Source organism: Erigeron canadensis, chromosome 3 (assembly GCF_010389155.1).
Source record: "Erigeron canadensis isolate Cc75 chromosome 3, C_canadensis_v1, whole genome shotgun sequence".
NCBI classification, from domain to species: Eukaryota; Viridiplantae; Streptophyta; class Magnoliopsida; order Asterales; family Asteraceae; genus Erigeron; species Erigeron canadensis.
Genome location: NC_057763.1, coordinates 16409923 through 16430338, shown reverse-complemented (window position 1 = coordinate 16430338; position 20416 = coordinate 16409923). Strand labels below are relative to the sequence as shown.

The 20416-nt window shown below is 35.3% G+C and overlaps 2 protein-coding genes and 1 long non-coding RNA gene across 3 annotated transcripts; 2 read left to right on the top strand and 1 right to left on the bottom strand.

Annotated features, from left to right (window-relative positions):
* On the top strand, window positions 1–606 carry LOC122594253 (putative protein TIC 214 N-terminal part; the record flags this gene model as incomplete). Its single annotated transcript, XM_043766726.1, has 1 exon — window positions 1–606. A coding segment is annotated over exon 1 (561 nt), but the record flags the coding sequence as incomplete, so codon positions are not given.
* Window positions 607–11895: 11289 nt separating this feature from the next.
* Window positions 11896–12771, bottom strand: LOC122591569. The gene has a single exon (XM_043763830.1). It carries the CDS (start codon window positions 12769–12771, stop codon window positions 11896–11898), a length of 876 nt encoding a protein of 291 aa, XP_043619765.1.
* Window positions 12772–18110: 5339 nt separating this feature from the next.
* Window positions 18111–19008, top strand: LOC122590903. The gene is made up of 2 exons (XR_006322626.1): window positions 18111–18150; window positions 18881–19008. It is a non-coding gene; the product is annotated as an uncharacterized LOC122590903 (long non-coding RNA).
* Window positions 19009–20416: the final 1408 nt, after the last annotated feature.

Sequence of the window (20416 nt, the reverse complement as noted above, 5' to 3'; positions counted from 1 at the left end):
TAATAATCCAGAAATTGCAATAGAAAAGAAAAAGGGAGGTTTGTGATGATTTTGAAATCTTTTCTACTAGGTAATCTAGTATCCTTATGCATGAAGATAATCAATTCGGTCGTTGTGGTCGGACTCTATTATGGATTTCTGAGCACATTCTCCATAGGACCCTCCTATTTCTTCCTTCTCCGAGCTCACATTATGGAAGAAGGAGAAGAAGGAACCGAGAAGAGGGTATCAGCAACGACTGGTTTTATTACGGGACAGCTCATAATGTTCATATCGATCTATTATGCGCCTCTGCATCTAGCACTGGGTAGACCTCATACAATAACTGTCCTAGCTCTACCGTATCTTTTGTTTCATTTCTTCTGCAATAATCACAAACACTTCTTTGATTATGGATCTACTACCAGAAATTCAATGTGTAATCTCAGCATTCAATGTGTATTCCTGAATAATCTCATTTTTCAATTATTCAATCATTTCATTTTACCAAGTTCAATGTTAGCGAGATTAGTCAACATTTTTATGTTTCGATGCAACACCAAGATGCTATTTGTAACAAGTAGTTTTGTTGGTTGGATAATTGGTCACAGCCTTCATCTAAGGTTTCTAAAAACCAAAAGAAGAAGAAAAATGACTCCCCTGCTGAGCCTTCTACCTCAGATTCTAGTAAGGTTCAGGTGTCTAATGAAGAATCTGTTTTGTTAAGGATAGAAAGTCAATTTTAAATGTTGGCCAGGCAAGTGCAAAGTTGTAATGCACGATTGAAAAATGTTGAAAGCACTCCTCAGAATCCTAAACAAAACCCAAAACCTTTTTCTAAGAAAATCAAACAAGTCAAAGAAAAATCCGAGAAGAAAAAGGTTGAAGAAATCGTCAAACCAACTGTTTTTATCTCATCTGAGATCATGACTGACATCCCCTTTGATCCTTCTATTCCATATATACCAAAGAAATCTGCGGCTGCTAAGGGAGAGCCCAGTAGACCCATCAAAAGATGGGTTCCCAATAAGAACTAATCTTTGTGTATGTGCAGGGTGACCACAAAAAGAATATATGGTTTCTGGACAGTGCAGCTGGCAGAACCATGACTGGTCACCAGACCTTGCTAGAGGAATATAGGGTGCAAGAAGGGCCCTCAATAACTTTTGGAAATGATGAAAATGGACAAACTGAGGGATATGGTGTTGTGAATAATGGTCAAGTTAAATTCACAAAAGTTGCATATGTGAATGGTTTAACCTGATCAGTGTCAGCCAACTTTGTGATGATGGCTTTAAGGTATTATTTGATGTTTCACAAGACACCATATTCAACAGAGATTGGAAGGTAGTGATGATTGCACCAAGGAAGGGAAACATTTATATTGTAGATATGAATATTGCTACTTCAGAACAATGTTTCTACACAAAGGCAGATGAGGACACAAATTGGTTATGGCACAAGAGATTATCCCATCTGAACTTCAAAAATATAAATAAGTTGTCAAGAAAACAACTAGCTGATGGGATACCTGCAATGTCTTTTAACAAAGACAAGCCATGTCCAGGTTGTGAAATGGGAAAGAAGAAGAGAGCATCTTTCAAGACCAAGCAAAATTTCAGCATCACTGAACCACTTCATATGCTTCATATGGATCTATTTGGACCTGTGAACGTGTAGACAAGAGCTGGGAAGCAATACACTCTGGTGGTAGTTGATGAATATTCAAGATATTGTTGGGTGATCTTCCTCAAAACCAAAAGTGAAGCTGTTGCTGAAATTATTGCCCTCATCAAACAAATTGAACTCAAGTACAAGCGAAAAGTTCGTCAGCTCAGAAGTGACAATGGCACTGAATTCAGAAATTCCACTCTGGAAACCTTCTGCACTGACACTGGCATATCTCAAAACTTCTCCTCAGCCCACACACCAGAACAGAATGGTGTTGTAGAAAGAAAGAATCATACGCTGATAGAAGCTGCCAGAAGTATGTTAAATGAATCAGGTCTTCCAAAATGCTATTGGGCTGAAGCTGTTGCAACTACTTGCTACACCCAGAATCATTCAATTTATGTCAAGAGACATAAGAAGACTGCCTATGAAGTACTCAGAAATAGAAAGCCTAATATTGGATATCTCCATGTATTTGGATGTCCAGTATACATTCTGAATGATTCCAACAAATTGGGCAAGTTTGATGCCAAGGCTGATGAATGATACTTCTTAGGTTATTCAACAATTCGCAAAACCTTTAGAGTCTATAACAAAATACTTGAAAAGGTTGATGAGTCAATTCATGTTACCTTTGATGAATCAAATTCTGCAATCTCCAATAAACCTGTCTCTAAACAACCCTCAGAAAGTCCTAACAGTTTTGGTGAATCTGATCACAATGATAAATCTAATCAGTCACCTGAACGTGTTTCTGATCATCTCAGTTTAGAACCAGTTAATATTCAGCAAAGTAACACTCCATTTTATCCTTCAATCACTTTCAAACTGCCTTCTGAAATGACTATTGGATCAGATGTGCGTGCTACTACTCCTCAGATATCAGTCTCCGCTGAAATACCTTAGAATGAAGAATTTCATGATGCAAATCGTGATTTACAAGATGATGAAGATGATGAAACTGAAAGAGTCTATTCTGAAACATCTCCAGAAGTAAGCTAGAGGAGTTCTTGCACTGATATCATTGTTCATCCTGGTCATTACTCTAAATGGACTCGATCACATCCAATTGATCAAGTTATTGGCGATCCAAGTAGAGGGGTTTAGACCAGAAGAGCCACAAGCGATCAATGCTTAAATGTCAGCTTCTTATCACTGATAGAACCGAAGAAGACTGATGAGGCTATGAAAGATCCAACTTGGGTTGAAGCCATGCAAGAAGAGCTTAACCAATTTGAAAGGAACAATGTTTGGGAGCTTGTTCCATGTCCCAACAATCTGAAGAAAGAACCAATTGGGACAAGATGGGTCTTTCGTAACAAGGTGGATGAAGATGGCCATGTAATTAGAAACAAGGCAAGACTTGGGTGGATGAAACCTAGTTGCGCATCTCTCTAACTACAGGCCTCCACTTTCGGAGTAAATAGTAGTGTACCGAAAGAAAACGGGTTGACAGAACTCAAGCTCATCATAAAACATTTATCACATTGAACATACGAAACAATTTCATTTCATAATCATAATATCAAGAATCATTTCATATATATATATATATAAAAGTAATTTAATTTATATATCATGCTTTTCACTCCGATAGTTAGACACATAAAATAGTTTGAAAGGGGGCTATGACTCATCTTGATATGCCACATATTATACTCATCTATCCAAAATGGGTACTTCTCATCTATAGCCTCTTTGACCATATATCCAAAATGGGTACTTCACATTATGTTCCTCCATCATATTTCAAGCCAAGACTATCCCTACGATAGGACTAAATATACGTAAGTTCCTACCTCAATCCATCACTTAGAAATGTCATTTTCATTATGTTGCTATCAATTGTGGGATCCAAGTATATTGGTAACACTCGCATCGTTTTGGTTGTAGAGATTGATGGTGTAAAAGGTTACTTTTATTACATGCGTAGTTATAAGTTGTTGGGTTCTCGGTAACTTGGCTTTATTTGTGGTTTCACTTGGCATATTAGGTTATCATATAGAAATGCCATATTAAGTTATATTATCCTTATTCATCATTTGATGTGTAACCGATTTTAGCACGAATTAGCATTTGTGATATCAATATATAGTTTGGTTAACATAATTACTTATGTTTATCTCACTTAATTATCTTTGTTTTATTTTGATTACACTTATCTTCAACTCATATATTTCTCGATTTGTCTTGCGATTACTTGGTTCATGAAATTCGTTTAAGTGTTATGGGCCATTATCATTTAGGCCTAAAGTGTCATGGGCTTTTAAATGTTTTGGGCTTACATTAGTTGTTGGGCTTCACCTTATTTGGGTTATGTTCTTAATGGGTTATATTGGTTATTGGGCCATATACCTTATTACTGATTTGTGGTTTTATGGGTTGGTTATTTGGGTCGGGTTAGCCCATTATGGTTCTTAGTTCATTACATAGCCCATTATGCCATTTATTAGATTACTTACAAATTTTCTGTTTTATACTTTATTTTTACGAAATGTTAGCTAATATTTTAGGGTCAAGACGAATTATTTGAACCTTCCTGATTTTTTGTGTAGCAACCTATATGTGTCTTATAATTTTGTGAATTTTTACTCAATTTTTAGACATTGTTTTCTACCTCTAAAAATTTCCAAACTAAAACTGGTCAGAATGGTTGCTGTTGTGCGACTTGAAATGTTTTATAAAAGTTGTTAATGATATGACCTTCAGAAAAATACCACAAATTTATTTTAAGTTATGGACACATTGAAATTACTTTCCACCAAGTATGACCTCCTGGAGCATTTTGGTTTAGGGGATAAAAATTGTCAAAGTTCACAAATATTCAGACAAAATTATAGTTTTGACCATTTTTAGTAGAAAAATCATATCTTTCGTTTGGTTCAGTATTTTTGATTAATTCCAGTTGGTGGTTATTCTTATCTCGTTCCTCTACAACTTTTATTTTGAAAGTTTTTCTTGAAAATGCCCTTACATGCCCAGTTTACCCGTTACAAGACAGAAGATTAATTCTGTCAGATTGTTCTTGATTATATCAACTCACCAATAGGCTTTCTTGCTTAATTTACAATTTATTTCACCTCTAACATGTTTGATACTCCTTTTCCTATGATTTTAACACCAAATACATAGATTTCTTATCAAATTCAAAGTCATCATTCATCCATCTCATATCCCAAATCAAAATCAACCAAAACTAGTGCAAATCTTAACATGCGTGTGATGATCTAACACTTTTACATTAAATTCATTATTATCTCTTGCATTCTTAATTCTTTCTTTAAAATCAGTATTTTAAATGTGCATTCATGCATAGATCTATGTGTTTTTAGTTTAATAAATCAAGGATTAGTAAGGTGAGATTCAAGAGAGTTGAAGCTAACAACCTTTGAAGATCAAAACAAGAAGATCAAGAGTGTTGTTGGGTCTTGTTCTTGATGGCTGCCCAAGAGTTGTTTGTTGGCTATCGCAAGCTTGAAAAGAAGGGAATATGAGCTGCAAAATGTAAGAAAGGATGATGAACAAACAAAGGAACAAGTTGGGTACCCTTTGATGATCAAAAATCAAAAGAAAGAAAGAAGATTGGGCTTGTTTTGCTCCCGTTTCTGCTGCTGTTCGATCAGCCTCTTAGAGGGCTGATTTCGTGACCTTGTTGCCTCCAAATCGACTCCATGCTTCCCTCATTCATGACTCTAGTTGTTGGATGATCAAGGGAACTTATTATTGCATTAGATTAGTTTTATTGAAGCTCCATTTTACCTTGTTTAAACTGAAAATGAAGAGGAAGAAGTGCAGAATTTTTGAGAGACTTGGAGAGAGTGTTCTTGCATGTGTGTGTGTTGGTTTGAGAGAAAAATCTGAAAATGAGAGAGGGAGGGGGAGAGAGCACGTGATTTAGAGGAAGAAAAGAAGCTAGGAGTGAGCTAATTGGTTGTGTGGGGTGGTGTAGTAGGTTAGGAGTGAATTCATTGGCTAACCCAAGTGGTATGTGTTGGGTTTAAGTCCTAACTAGTGTTTATGTGTATGTATATGTATATGTGATGTATATTTATGTGTAAGTGTAAGTGTAAGAATAAGTGGGTTAATTGTATGTTGATTGGTGAATTTTACAAGAGTTTATGTACACATATATGTATATTTTAAGTTCTAATGTATTTCCCATAACTTTGAGACTTATGTGAAAGTTGTATATATATATGTATGTCGTGTATGTATGTATACATATGTAATTGAATTGTAAATTTTATCGATGCACATTGTTATTAGTTGAAATGTTGATTTGTTTGCCTTCTGAGATGCTTGATTATTTAATTTCCATACTTGTAAGGTTGTTATTACTCAATCTCTTTGAGTTTATCTTGGATAATTATAGTTATTGTTAATGGCATTTCTAAAGCATCTAGCTATCTTTTGGTATTCTGTTGAACTAGAGGCAATTACGATTTGTCTTAAATGTCTAGAAGGTTGATTCTCTTAATAAACCTCTAGGGATAAATACCTAGATAAATATAAGTAAGTAATCCTAATTATAAATTGAGAGTTGTTACATCATTACCCCCTTAACATCAACTTCGTCCTCGAAGATTGCTCGTTCACACGGTGATAAAATGAATAGATTGACACTAAGGATAGCTTCACGAAGTCTTACAATGTGAGGGTTCATATAGGTTTTATCACCACCTCTTTTTGTTACTTACAAGATTTTGATCTCCGTAGTTGGGGGCATCTCTTACTTGTTGCCATGTATATCACTTGATTAGAAGCTTTAAAAGAGTTATAATTGTCGCTCACTTCTTGAGACGACTTGAGATTAATCGTAAGAGATTATTATGGGCTGTCCATCTTGCCTAGATCAATGTTAAGTAATGGGATGATGACAAGAATATTAATACAGAAACGAGCAAACGGTTCGTAACATGAGTTATAACAAAAATAGTAAGAGACGTTGGAATTTCGATCGTTGGTGGCTACTCATTTCCCCAATAAAGAATCCTCCACTGGCTCCTTGCCTAGTTTTATCATTCTTTGGTTTGATGTTGGACACACTTGCCGCTACTATAAATTATTGACTTCGTTTGTGACAAATCACTTGTTAAGGGATTACCCCCTTAACCAGGGTGTTGCTAATCTGGGTTGCCAAATTGCATTAAAATTTGCAAAGGTACACCTCCATAATACCTCATTCTATGGTTTTCAGTTCGTCTTTATTGTCTCATGGCGTGCAAGGGAAATCGGTCATGTAATGCATGATGATAGTTCCATCTTGTTCCCCATACTTACCTTTGTTCTTTCAATTTCGCCCTTATTTTCCCAAAGCCACCTTTTTCCGTTATTTGCTAAGTCACATTGTTAATAATTTCTCTTGCTCTTGCCAATATTAGCTTGTAAATCGTTTTATGGCATCTTTATTTCTTCCTTTTTAACGTAGAAGTACCACCATCTAAGACATATTTCCGGCTAAACTCCTTGTCAACATTGCACGTATAACCTCTTCCAATTCTATTCTATGCCTACGCATTCCTCGGATAGAGTTTACACAATCCTTATACTCACAAATAATCATATCACATCCTCACCGTCTTGGCAAGACTAACACTTCAAGCCCTCATTAGTATGAATCCCTTCTCAAGGACATTTCTTCTTGGGTCCTTTCAGGCCTCTACAAAACTCCCAATGACCTTGCCCTCTAAAGCCTCATATCTTTTTTTGTTTTTGTTTTCTAAGCTAAGCTTCTTTTCAAGTACACTAGTCCAATGCTCTTAGGAATCGTGATGTAACATAAGTTAGGTGAAGCTTCACACCTCATCCTTCTCTCAACCATCTAGTTTTCTCCATTTCTCTTTCGTGTTCTTATGGATAACCATACTCCTTACCGTTTTCCACTTGGATCCATCTCTTACTAGATAATTGTTATTATGGATGACACACGCGCAGTCGATAGTCCTTGGAGTTTATCTCAGGGGTACTTGCGAGATCATAGTGATAGGGATCCTTGGATCCTAACTCATCACAGATGTATGTTATCATTATCACGCTTTCGTTCCAGTGTTTTGTAAATAGCTCTTTATGGAGTTTGTAGTTTCTTGAAAGTTAATTTAATGACCAACTTCATTAATCGTTGTGGTGGTATGTGCCTGAACTTCTAACGTTGTATTCCTTATTTGCTTTCACTACTAACTTAGCGATTTCATGTTGTTTTTGTTCTTCACTTTTCTTGGTAGCACCACTTCATGGGTCGATGGTTCTTGACTGTTCACCATGTGTTCTAAAATTTTTATTTTTAGTTTTTTTTCACTCGGGTTCATCTCATTTTAGCTTACCTCTCTCTACAAACGTTGACCTCGAGGGGTTAACCTTCATAACTCACGTTGCTTCTAAACTCGTGTGTTGAGCATATACCGCTTTCTCTTGGCTTAGTTGATCTATTCTATTAATAGCTTGGTTTTCGATAGTGGTTTTCCAAGTGGTATTCAAGAATAACATGAGGAGTGCCATAAAGATAAATATCTCCGGAACTACATCTTGTAGATAAAGTCGATGTCCTCACTTTACCGTTTGGGTTAAATCGCCTTCCTTTACTTTACTCCCTACTCTACATCACCTTCAATGATGCTACTGAATAACTCTTCCTGAACGATAAAGTATAGTCTTGCGCTTCATTCTCCATGTTCGAGTATCTTCCTTTGTTGATGATTACCCCCTTAACATTTTTCTTTTAGAAAAATGTAAGGGATTTCCATGCTTTTCGTATCATCTCGCTTTCTCCTCTAAGCAAGCTCATTAGCTACCTTCTTAATTAGGTTCCTTGAATTACCTTACTTTCTTGCGTTCTTTGGCAGTCTTCAATCCGCCGAAGCTTCTTGTCATTCTCGACGACCTTCAATTTGCCAGATTTCCTAATCCCAATTGTAACTACTCTTGTCCTCCAGAGTAGTCCCAAATCATTTTTCATTTATCTTCAAATCGCGGGGGTTACATAAGTCTTATATTACTTCTTATCCTCCTTAATTTTGCATCTTCGCTCCAACGGTAACTTTGGAATTTCTTTTAATTTCCGTCGAGGCTCCATTTTACATGGATAAAAGGACCTTTAATTCCTTCATCACTTTGAGGCCTCGGTTCAATTGCCACTACACTCGCTCACATGTAGACCATATCCAAGGCATCGCTTTCATTGGGTATACTAGTTTATAGTATCTTCTATACTATATTTCTCTGACTCGCTAGTTTCTTGAACTTCCTTGTATCGAGTGAGTCCTTCTCTTAACGTCGTTGCGAGTGGGTGGTGTTAGTTATTTGGTCTCACCACTTTTAGGTGTTGTGTCAAGTCATCCGTGGATTAAGGGAATCGTAAATCTTTGGAAAAGAATAAGGACCATGCTTTCATCATGTTTGGTCCTCGAGTTTGTCAAAATTCACTTGGCTATCTTCAATGTGGAAGTGAGGAGTAAGAGTTCGTAGCGAGAATAAGACGTCAACCCAGATTAATATCTTTAGGTGAGTTAAACGGAAGGTTTCAATGTCGCTTGCGTAAATTTGCTTCTTTGTACTTTGATTGACATACAACATATCTTCCATGGCCTACGTTATGTTTGTGATCCAATAGCATCTTCTATCCTATATATTTATCCCAAGCATTTCGCTTTTGGACAATTGATGACTAAACGTCATTCGCACCTCTTGATGTCGCAGCGGGAGTAGGGTATCACTTACTCGATTTCGCTATTTTTGAGTGTTGGGTAAGTGAGTTGTATGTTGTTAGGTTATTAACTTTTGAAGGGAAGCGGTGGTGATCAATACTTTGAATTATCAAGAATGTCAAGGATATAGAATTTGGTTTCGAATGAATGAAATAACGATATAGAAACAAAAGATTCATTAAGACTCGAATCAGACTCTTTGCGCGAGTTAAAGAGATCACTTCTATGTGTTATGTTGCCCATTGGACTCCAACTTTCGATGACGTCAACATATGTCGCACCGACTTAGATAGTATAGATAGATGTTCGTGTATACGTATTAAATTAGAAATATTGCACCAAATTTCGAGGCTACATTCCTCACAGTGTGTCATCTAGAATGTATGGGTACGTGTTCGACTGGTTGTGCGTAGATATCTTCAAGTCGCATCATATCTTGGGACTATAATCCTTAGAGTATATCGTCAAACGCTCGTGAGAGGATGCTTTATAGGTGATATCGCGTCGTTGTATGTAAATAATGAATAGCGGTGTCATAAGAAAAAAGATATTGAATAGTTTCAAAAAGCACGAGTGAACGAATAACGGAGGGGTACTTAATGACAACTTTCATACTTAGAAAATTTCTAGTTTATAATGAATTTCCTAAGGGCAATCACTAGTTCTCAAGTGGTTGAATCTCAACATAAAATATCTATCTTGATAGTAAGAACTAACCATATTATCATCATATCAAGCGATTACTAGTTCTCAATAGTCACATCTTAGAGCATCATAACTATCTCATAATTAGGCACAACTATATAGTCATTACATCATCTACGCACTAGCCCTTATATAGCTTAACCTTAGGGTGCAATAAGTATCTCAATAGTAAGGTATGACTACATAATCATCGCAATATTCACACGCTAATTTCAAATAGCTCAATCTTAGAGAGTAAGGGCTCTTATATCCATATTTCAAATAGTCCAAACTTAGAGAGTAAAAGCTCTTATATCCATATCGACTATAGAATTTCATATTACTCGTCATACCTATATCCCCTTTCAGTTCATTCTTAAATAATCAGTCTCATCACCCAATAACTTAAACAAGTCATATTCGAAAATAACTTCATGCTTCATAATAATCACATTATTTTATAGTGCATATGCTACTTAAAGTTCAACATCATAGTTCATAAATTTTTTACGCATGCATTTCTCACAAAATTTTCACATTGCACCTTTAAACTTTCACATAGACAATACAAGCTTTCACATTGCACATTACAACTTTCACATTGTACCTTATAACTTTCATATTGCAATTAAATCAATCATGCCCAAGTTTGCATGTAGCATAGAGTAGCATGTATCAACAAATATATATTTCAATCTTAGATTCGTTTCACTTCTAATGTGCAAGGAGAGGAATCCTACCAAGCTAGCATAATCCTCAACTAAAGCAAGTCTCGAATCCTTATATGTGATTAGGTGAATGTTTAAATGCAACACGTATGCTCATAAAAACGGATTTAATAAAGATCTCCTTTTTTTTTTGAAAAGGAATCCTTTTGAACATAAGTCCAGGTGGTCGTTTGAGTTTCACATGGTTCTCTCATAATTAAACGTAGATTCATGACTCTATGTTTAATTAGGGTCCTACAATGTAAAGTTTAAACTAATCCACTTAACCTCATGCTCGACTCGACTATAAAAATCGTTTTGAAAAGTGGCTATAATTTTGAAATTCCCGTAGGAACTCCAATGTTCTCTATAACCTTGGCTTTGATACGATTTTCTGTAACACCCCAACTAAGGCGGAACAATGAGATGTACCGAAAGTCGAGTATTCAAAACAAAGGATTATAAATAACATTCACCATAACTTTATTTGATAAAAAGAATTTACAATGTACAAACATGTGAACCAATTTCCAAGTACAAATGCATCCACCATACTTGGATATTAAGTCCACGAACCAAATAACAAGCACATGAAATAGTAAACTACAATTATCAAGGCGAATTCCATTACCTATCACAAGGTTTGATCTTTAACTCCAAAGTGCAATGCAAATAATCATGGAGCATATAAATCCTCAATGCTTATGCTTATTTCCTGAAAAGCATGAAGAAAAAGTGTCAACTACGAAAACGTAGTTGGTGAGTGCATAGGTTTTTATATAAATCTTGGTACATCACTGTTTTAATACTTAGAGAACCAATTACTATTACATTTCGAAATATCTAAACCATATGACCGACAAAATTTTCATATCATGTTATGAAGTTTCCAAATACCATAATGTCATATCAAGACTTGGAAAAATCCATAGTAAAATTTCAGGTTCTCATTTGTCAAATCATCGGGTAAAAGGGATTTACCCTGGTTCGATTTATATTAAAATAAAAAACAACTCAAAGTTTAGGCATACTAACTGAGTGTTAGTATGACTAGTTACAAATCATGCACATCATGCAACAACCAACATCAAAACAAGTGACTAATCACTAATCAATCTACTCTAATATCTACCATCTAAACACATATAGATCAACTATAATTTGAAAATAGATAACGGAAGCTTCCAAGTATCCATAAGCCTTCCCATTTGAGGAGTCTTCCAGAAATGACATGAAAGTAGCTTTAGTCTAACAGTCGAATATATAACCTCGATTAACTGATGGACCGTCCTTCTCTGTTGTTGAAACAACCTGAAGTTTCTCTCTTGCCAAATGAAGTAAAAAGACGCTCCAAGAACTAGTTTAGCAATGATAGCATCCGCCTTCTTTATTGTAGCAATTGAAATAAAGCTCGCTAACACTATATCCCAATCATCAGAATAAAAAGCCAAATCCACGCGATCACACATGCCTTTCCAAATTTGAGCAGAAAAATCACATTCAAAGAACAAATGACTATGCGAATCTAGCTGGGCATCACAAAAAGCACACGAAGCAGGACCATTCATCTCCCAATATCGCAACATATCCTGAGTTTTAAGTTTCTTCTTCACAACTAACCAAATAAGAAATGCATGCTTCGGAATACATTGTTTAAACCAAACAACATGATACCAATTAACAGTCCCATCATTTGGACGAATAGCTTCCCAAACCTGTGAGACCGAAAATGGTTGAATCGACCCAAATTTATCCTTCCAACATAGAGAATCAGGTTGGTCATGAATTAAAACAGGCACGTCAATAGTTGGAATAATTTTACCCCACTCCATAGGCCAACTCCATGTATTATCATGTATAAGATCAGACACAGAAGTTGACATAAGAAAACCTGCATTAGAAATAACACGAGATAATAGGTTAGAAAGAGGACTCGCTTCACACCAGCTATCAAACCAGGCAGAAACAGAGTGACCATTTCCAATACGATACCAAAAATGATTGCGAACTAGAGGCCTAATTTGCAACATTTTCCTCCAACTCCAAGATAAATTACCACGACATGGAATTTCCCAGAAATTTTTATTCTTAATCTTGTACACACGGACGGAACTATTAAGGGACAAAGGGGGGTGTTAGCCCCCTCAAAATTGTCTAGTGTTGCTATAGAGTTTATCTAATTTATCTTAAAAATTATATAAATACGATAGTTCAGCCGATGATAAGTAGTTTAGCCAATGATAAAGGTTTACATTGCTTACCAAAAATAAAGTATGTTGACTTGCTGCACATGAGAAAGAATTTATCTATTTTATGTTTTATCTATCTATATTTAGTTTAAATGTTTTTAGTAACTAATTAATGAGTGTGAGTTAGAAACAATAAGAAAAAGCTCTATGCATTTTATGAGCATAATATCATATCTTTTATATTTCATTTATAATTTTATGTTAATTTTTATTGTTTATCTTGATTATAGTTCATAAAAGTATTATTTTCACATGAAGAATTAGTATTTAAGTTATATATATACATCTTTTAAAATCATATAAAGATTTTAAAATAACTAATGTATGTAGATAAAACTATCTTTTATAAACAAAAATTATATATTACCATTAGTAGTTTCTTGAAAAGAAAGTTTATTTGTGTGTCGATAATCTTACTAATAACTTCATGGTTATCAAAGGAATTGTCTAGAATTTTGGTTAAAATTCTATAAACAAATATTAAAAACTTCATGGTCGTTAAGTTGTATAAGAGCTTTTGATTTATTTTTATGCTCATTAGTGTCTTTCGGAATTATATAGTGTGCCTTTTTTTTCCCGCCCCCCTAACAAGTATGTTCAAGTTCCATCACTGCTTTTACATATGCATCCATTTAACCCACAAAGATTCCTTGTGAGCCAGTAAATTCCATATATGAACAGCCATGAGAGCGACATTAAAATCATGTAATCTACAAACCCCTAGCCCTCCTTCACGTTTAGGAAGACACACAATCTCCCAAGCAACCTTCGATCTACTATTTTGCCATAGAAAAGACCTCATTATCTGTTCTACCTCATAAATAACTCGAGAAGGTAACATGAACATCGTACTCCAATAGACACTCAAAGAGCCAAGAACCGAATGTATTAATTGAAGTCTACCTACAAATGATAATGATTTGTTCTTCCAATCTAATACACGATTCCTCACCTTTTCCACCAATTCATTACAATCCCTATAAATAAGATGAGTAGAAACAAGTGGTACTCCCAAATATTTAACCGGTAACCTGCCCTCCTCAAAAGGCAAAGCTGACAGAATCGACAGCTTCACATGATTCAGAACATTACAAAAATAAGCCGTACTTTTTGGAATACTAGGAGCTAAACCTGAAGCATTCTTAAATTCCTCCAGTGCTTCGATAATAACCCTTGCTGAATTAACATCAGCATGGAAGAATATAATGAGATCATCTGCAAAACAAAGGTTAATAATATCCAACTCTTCACACTTCGGATGAATAGTAAAAGAAGCAGTCTCCCAAGTATGGAGAAAGAGGATCACCCTGTCTTAAACCCCTCTTACCTGGAAAGAAACCATGTAAATTACCATTGATACATACCGAATAAGAAGTAGTAGCAACACAAGTCATAATCCAGTGAACCATTTTTGGGTGGAAACCAAATTCAATCAGAATTCTCTTCAAAAATATCCAATCTACAATATCATACGCCTTCTGAATGTCTACCTTAAAGGCACATCTCGATACACCCCTATCCAAATGATAATTATGCACCAATTCTTGGGTCAATAATATGTTATCAGAAATACATCTTCCAGAGATGAACACGGATTGATTGATACCAACTAGACCTGTAAGAAAATCAGATTTCCTATTTGCAATAATTTTAGTAATGCATTTAAACAAAACATTGCAAAGAGAGATTGGTCTATAATCAGTAATACGACTAGGAGCAGCCACTTTTGGCAAAAGAGATATAATAGTATGGTTTACTTCCTTCAAAAATTTACCACAATGAAAAAAGTCTTGAACAGCCTTCACAACATCCATACCAACAATATCCCATGCATGCGTAAAGAACGCCGCATTGAAACCATCAGGCCCCGGAGCCTTATCATCCCCCATATCAAACATAGCCTGTTTTACCTCTTCACTCGTCACATTTCTAACCATAAAATCAGCTTGCACATATGTTAGCTTAATAGAAAATAAATCAGAAAAATCAAGGTTAGAAACAACACCTGGTGAACCAATAAAAGCTCTATAATGAGCAACAAAAGCTGCCGGGACATCCACACCATCTAAATGATTTCCACGACTATCCACAACCGAGTCAATGCGATTCCTAGCCTTACGAGCTTTAACAACTTTGTGGAAATAAGCTGAATTCAAATCACCTACCTTAAGCCAATTAATCCTGGATTTCTCTTTTAAAAATCTTTCTGTAACAACCGTACTTTTAATATTATATATGTGCTAGTTAGGTTATCTATGTTCCCGCAAGCCATAGTTATACTTGAAGCTAGTAGGTAATGCCCCAAATTAGTAATCTAAAGCTAATAATATGTATAAGAATTTCCTAACGAAAATACCTCGGAACGAAAATTTTTAGAGGTGATCAATCGATACGATAATAACAACTTAAGACTCCCAAATTGAGATACCAATCAAAAATTCCTATGGAATGCCCAACAAATCAAAAATAAAACCAAATCAAGAAGATATGATCATGATAAATAAAAATTTTCAACTAAAAATATAATTGGAAGAATTATGTACGTAAAAGCGTCGAAAACTTAATAAGTAAGCATATAAGCTTAAAAATTAATACAAATCTACAACCAATGACCTATGTAATCAACTAAAAATACAAAATATATCCATACACATAAATATACATGACTTATACACATATATACATATTCCTAACTAAAACAACCAAATACTTACATTTAACTAACTAAACACCTACAAAACAAATACAAAATTTACATATACTTACACTTATACTTATACACTAATTTTATACAAAAAAAAAAAATAAAAACTCTTCAATATTTCCCCCCCATGGCCGGCCCCTTTCCCCCCTCTCACACTCCACATTTTGAATATTACTCCTTCCAACTCCCCCTTGAAACTCACACAAAACACACTCTTCACTTTCTACACACACCAACTTTATTTTCTCTCTCAAAAACTCTCCTCTCCTCCCTCTCTTCTTCTTGATTTCGGCAGCCACAAAACAAAGGGAAGAACAAAGCTAAACTCATCTAAAAACTTGTTAATAATAAGGGTTTAGATTAGATTAAGCAAGGGTGGTGTTAAGCTAAGGTTTAAGGGTTAATATAAGGTTGAATCAAGGGTTATTTGGTTCAAGAAAGGCCACGATTTTCTGCCATCTTTTCTTCATCTCAAAGTGTTCTTCAAGGGTATATATCTTCATCTCTTTGTTAGATTAATCTTATTCTAGTTCATATTAAAAAGGTTTATCAAAAGTCCATGTTTTCTTCATGTTTCTCTTGAATATACACTTGGTGAGGGCAAAGTTGATAGGATCCTTCTTTCCATGCTCATGCATGTTGAATCCATGAAGAAAGATCCAAGGATTCAACTAGTTAAAGACCCAAAAGTGTAGTTATATTATATAGCTTTTGATATGATTTTTCCTTTGAAAGATGGATATATTCATACATATTATGAAGTTAATATTTCTGGAAATATTTATAAAAATATAGATTTTATTGATAAAGTGTTGGATCTATGAAAGTTAGCATCAAAAAGGTGGATATGTGTTGATTAGTTGTAAAGTAACTTTTTATATAAAAAGATGAACATATTTTATATAATGTTTATGTATATTTCTGGAAAATTTCATAAAAATACATTTTTATGTTGATGGATTGTTGTTGGATAAAGATTTGTTGTTAAAAATGATGAGATGATTACATGCATGCTAGATTTAAGAAAGTTGGATGGTTGTTTGGACTATGAGGTGAAGCTAGACTTGTGTCAACTGAAAAATAGGTTAAAAGTCATGCAAATATTCTGGAAAAATTCACAAAATATCAATTATATAAAGCTTGGGTCAAAACAAGTTAAAATATGCTTGAAATCGAAAACCGAAAGCTTGTTAAAATGCATTTTGAGCACACACATGCACCATAACTTTATGACCATGAAAATGTGATGAACATACTGGAAATATGACATATTAAAAGTATAAAACTCAATTCATTTGATGCATGGCAAGAATAAGCTCAAAAACCGTCTTTTCGGGTCAAATAATCACTAACCGAAAGCACTAAATTGCACATATCACACCACCACCACCATCACGACTTGAACCACCAAAATATGATGAACTTACTGTGAATGTTGAATTTAGGATGAAAATCCATTTTGAAGTACCTTAATAGCCTAAGAAATGAGGCTAAAATCACTATTTCGGTAAACGATTTTCAATTATAAAATCCTCAATTTAAGCAAGACACAAGAGAGGTTGAATGGTTACAGATTTTTATTGATAAAAGGTGCCTAAAAAGGGCTGGATTTTTGGACTAAAAATCTTGTGGTGATTTGTAAGGATTTCTATGATTTAATGAATTAAAATGGTAATTAAGAGGTATATAAATTAATAAATAAACTATATAAACCATGAATCTGATCAAAGCCACTTAACCAATGATAAAAGTGACCAAAACCTACTGGGAAAAATAACTACAAGCAAGGGAACAAGAACTATACAATTTAAAAGTAAATTATTAAGTAAAAGTCACTAATTAATCATTATGATTAAATAAATAGAAATAAGGCACAAATAAATATAAGAATCACAATGTTACAAATAAAAAGGCTTGAAAATCAGTAGATAATCCATCTATAATTATCTATGAATTTTAGAGGTAATTTAAGGACTTAAAAATAATTATAAGGAATTGTTTAATTAATAAACCAATAAAATAAGTAAATAAATTAATTAAATAATATTAAATTAAAGAAATAATTATAAATCAGTAACATATATTAACATTAATATTATGAGAACACAAATGTCAAATATGGGTATTAAACAAAGCATGCAATGGAAAATATATATAATACAAAGTTAAACTACCGAAATTCCAATAACCGAACAAAATCGTATGAATGACCTTTACTACCAAATGTCTTCCAACCAAATGAGGCGAACAACATAATGTAATTGAATTCCATAATTTAAACGACAACCAAAGTTGGGCAAGTCTACTAGCATACATCTCATGATCTAGTTTACTAGTCATGCGACACACACTTACGTTGTGCATATTTCGAATACCATGGTTTAGGCTTGCTTGAGGAAAGACACCACTAGCCGGAGATCTCACTTTTGATCAGCCCTCTTTCACTCTCAATTCAAGTGAGTCATAGCCCCCTTTCAAACTATTTTATGTGTTTTAACTATCGGGGTGAAAAGCATGATATATAAGCTAAATTGCTTTTATTATTACAAATATATGAAATGATTCTTGATATTATGATTATGAAATGAAATTGTTTCGTATGTTCATTATGATAAATGATTTATATGATGAGCTTGAGTTCTGTCAAACCGCTTTCTTCGGTTCACTACTATTTACTCCGATTATGGAGGCCTGTAGTTAGTTAGTTGCGCAACTAGGTTTCGTCCACCCACCCAATTGTGTAACGGTGGAAGGTTGGTTGTCTTTGTGACAACCTCCACTTCCAGTCCGACCACGGGTGTTCTAGCTACCTTACTTAGGTCGTCTCCATGGCACGACCCCTTTTTATTATTATTGTTACGGCACTTGATTGACAGCTCGTGCAAGATTTATCTATTTATTATTGGACTTCGAAAAAAATGGTAGTAGTAGTGGCTCAAGCATTTACTCATCAAGGTTGATTGAATTATACCCTCGTGGTTATATGATAGAAATTTTACTACGTTGATTATAGTAAGTGGAACATACGCTTTCCAAATGCGACATTGGAGGTATACATGGAAATTTTGGTGACTCTCAAATTTTTGGTTATGATGGATATATATATACACTTTATGTTGTTAGTTAAAAACCTATGAACTCACTCAACTCTCGTAGTTGACACTTCTTCTTCTTCATGCTTTTCAGGTTAAAGATTTAGGTGCGTAGCGTGGACCACCCTTTTGGACTCTAATATGCTTGTATGGTTGGACGAGTATTGCAAACATTTAATCATTTTAATTATGAATTTGGTTGTGTAATGGATTTGGACGTCATCTTTAATTTGTAATCTTTTGGATTTTGAATGTCATTTGAAAACTTGAGTTGATGTTTTATATTTAAATCTTTTGTACCATGTCGTTCTGTGGCATCTCGTGTTTCCGCCTTAGTCGGGGTGTTACAGAAAAATGGTATCAAGAGCCAAGGTTATAGAGAATTTTTGCTATAACCTACGTATTTTCAAAACGAGTCGAATATTTCTTAAACAATTGAGTTGATCATAAAGTATTCTTGTTTTACTTATGCATAGCCTGATCAACTATGCCTAATTAAAAATTTAATATGGAATGATCGAAATAGTTGTTTAAGGAATATTCAAAAAGGAGTCTTTTGAAAATAAAGCTTTAAAACGATTCTTGGTGCAAAAGATACATAACCAAATCCAATGGTTGCATTACTTATTAGAACCCTTAGTTAATACCCCCACTTGGCTAGCATTACTTTGCCTATTTAGACATAATGCACAAGTTAAATTCTAGTCATTTCGTTGATTCTAAATGGTCGTGTGGGTCATGAGTGTCGAGTTGGTCGTTGATAGTCTTACTAATTATTGTTGGGTACGTCGGTGGTGGATGTTCATAATGTTGTTCGGTTGTCAAGCTTGTGAGTCGTAGGTCGAATTGGTTGGTTGTCGTCAAATGATTAAGGTCGTCTCGGTCCGTCAAGTCGTCTTGCTGTCCGCAAATGGTCACATGGGTCGTCAATGGTCAAGTCGGTTGCAAATGGTCGTCTAAGCGTCAAGTGGAGTCGTCATCTTATGCTTTATGTGACTTGTGTAGGAATATTATGTCGCAAAGGAGTGAAGCCTCAAGAAACTCCAATCAAGTAAGGGACATTTATGCATTCGTGGACATGGTCAGGGAGAGGCGACAAGAACAAGAAGAAAGCGAGGAGACGGAGCCCACAATGGACTCCCAACAGCCCCCACAACGAGAGGAGGAGGAGGAGTCCGAGCCCACGGAAGACCCATCAAATGGTGGTGGTGCTAGAAGCGTTGCTTCTAGCCAACCGGTACGTCGTTTGCCTACTCCACCACGGCCACCATCAGCCCCTAGAGCTCCCACACCGCCGAGACAAAATGCGGCCATGAATGTAAGCGATGGACGCTTCCCAACTCACGACCCATACTTCCATCCACGCCTCCCCCGCGATCATCCTTATCACCTTGGGCCAAGACTAGGAGAAAACCCCCACCGTCCTGTCTATGGAATACCCCCTCCACATCCCATGGGTATGACTCGGGAGGAAAGGGAACGAGTGTGGGACATAGCCGGTGGGCTAAGGGATGCCCGAGTGAGGGTTCGACATCAAGAAGTCATGATGGAAAGAACCTTGGGAGCCATGAGGCGAATGGGAGAAGATACCGGCATGGTAATAGATGGAGTGCGCCGGATTTATGAAGTG

Excerpts from the sequence above, each read along its gene's own strand:
- LOC122591569 (XM_043763830.1), bottom strand. The coding sequence starts at position 12,771 with ATGTTGCAAATTAGGCCTCTAGTTCGCAATCATTTTTGGTATCGTATT.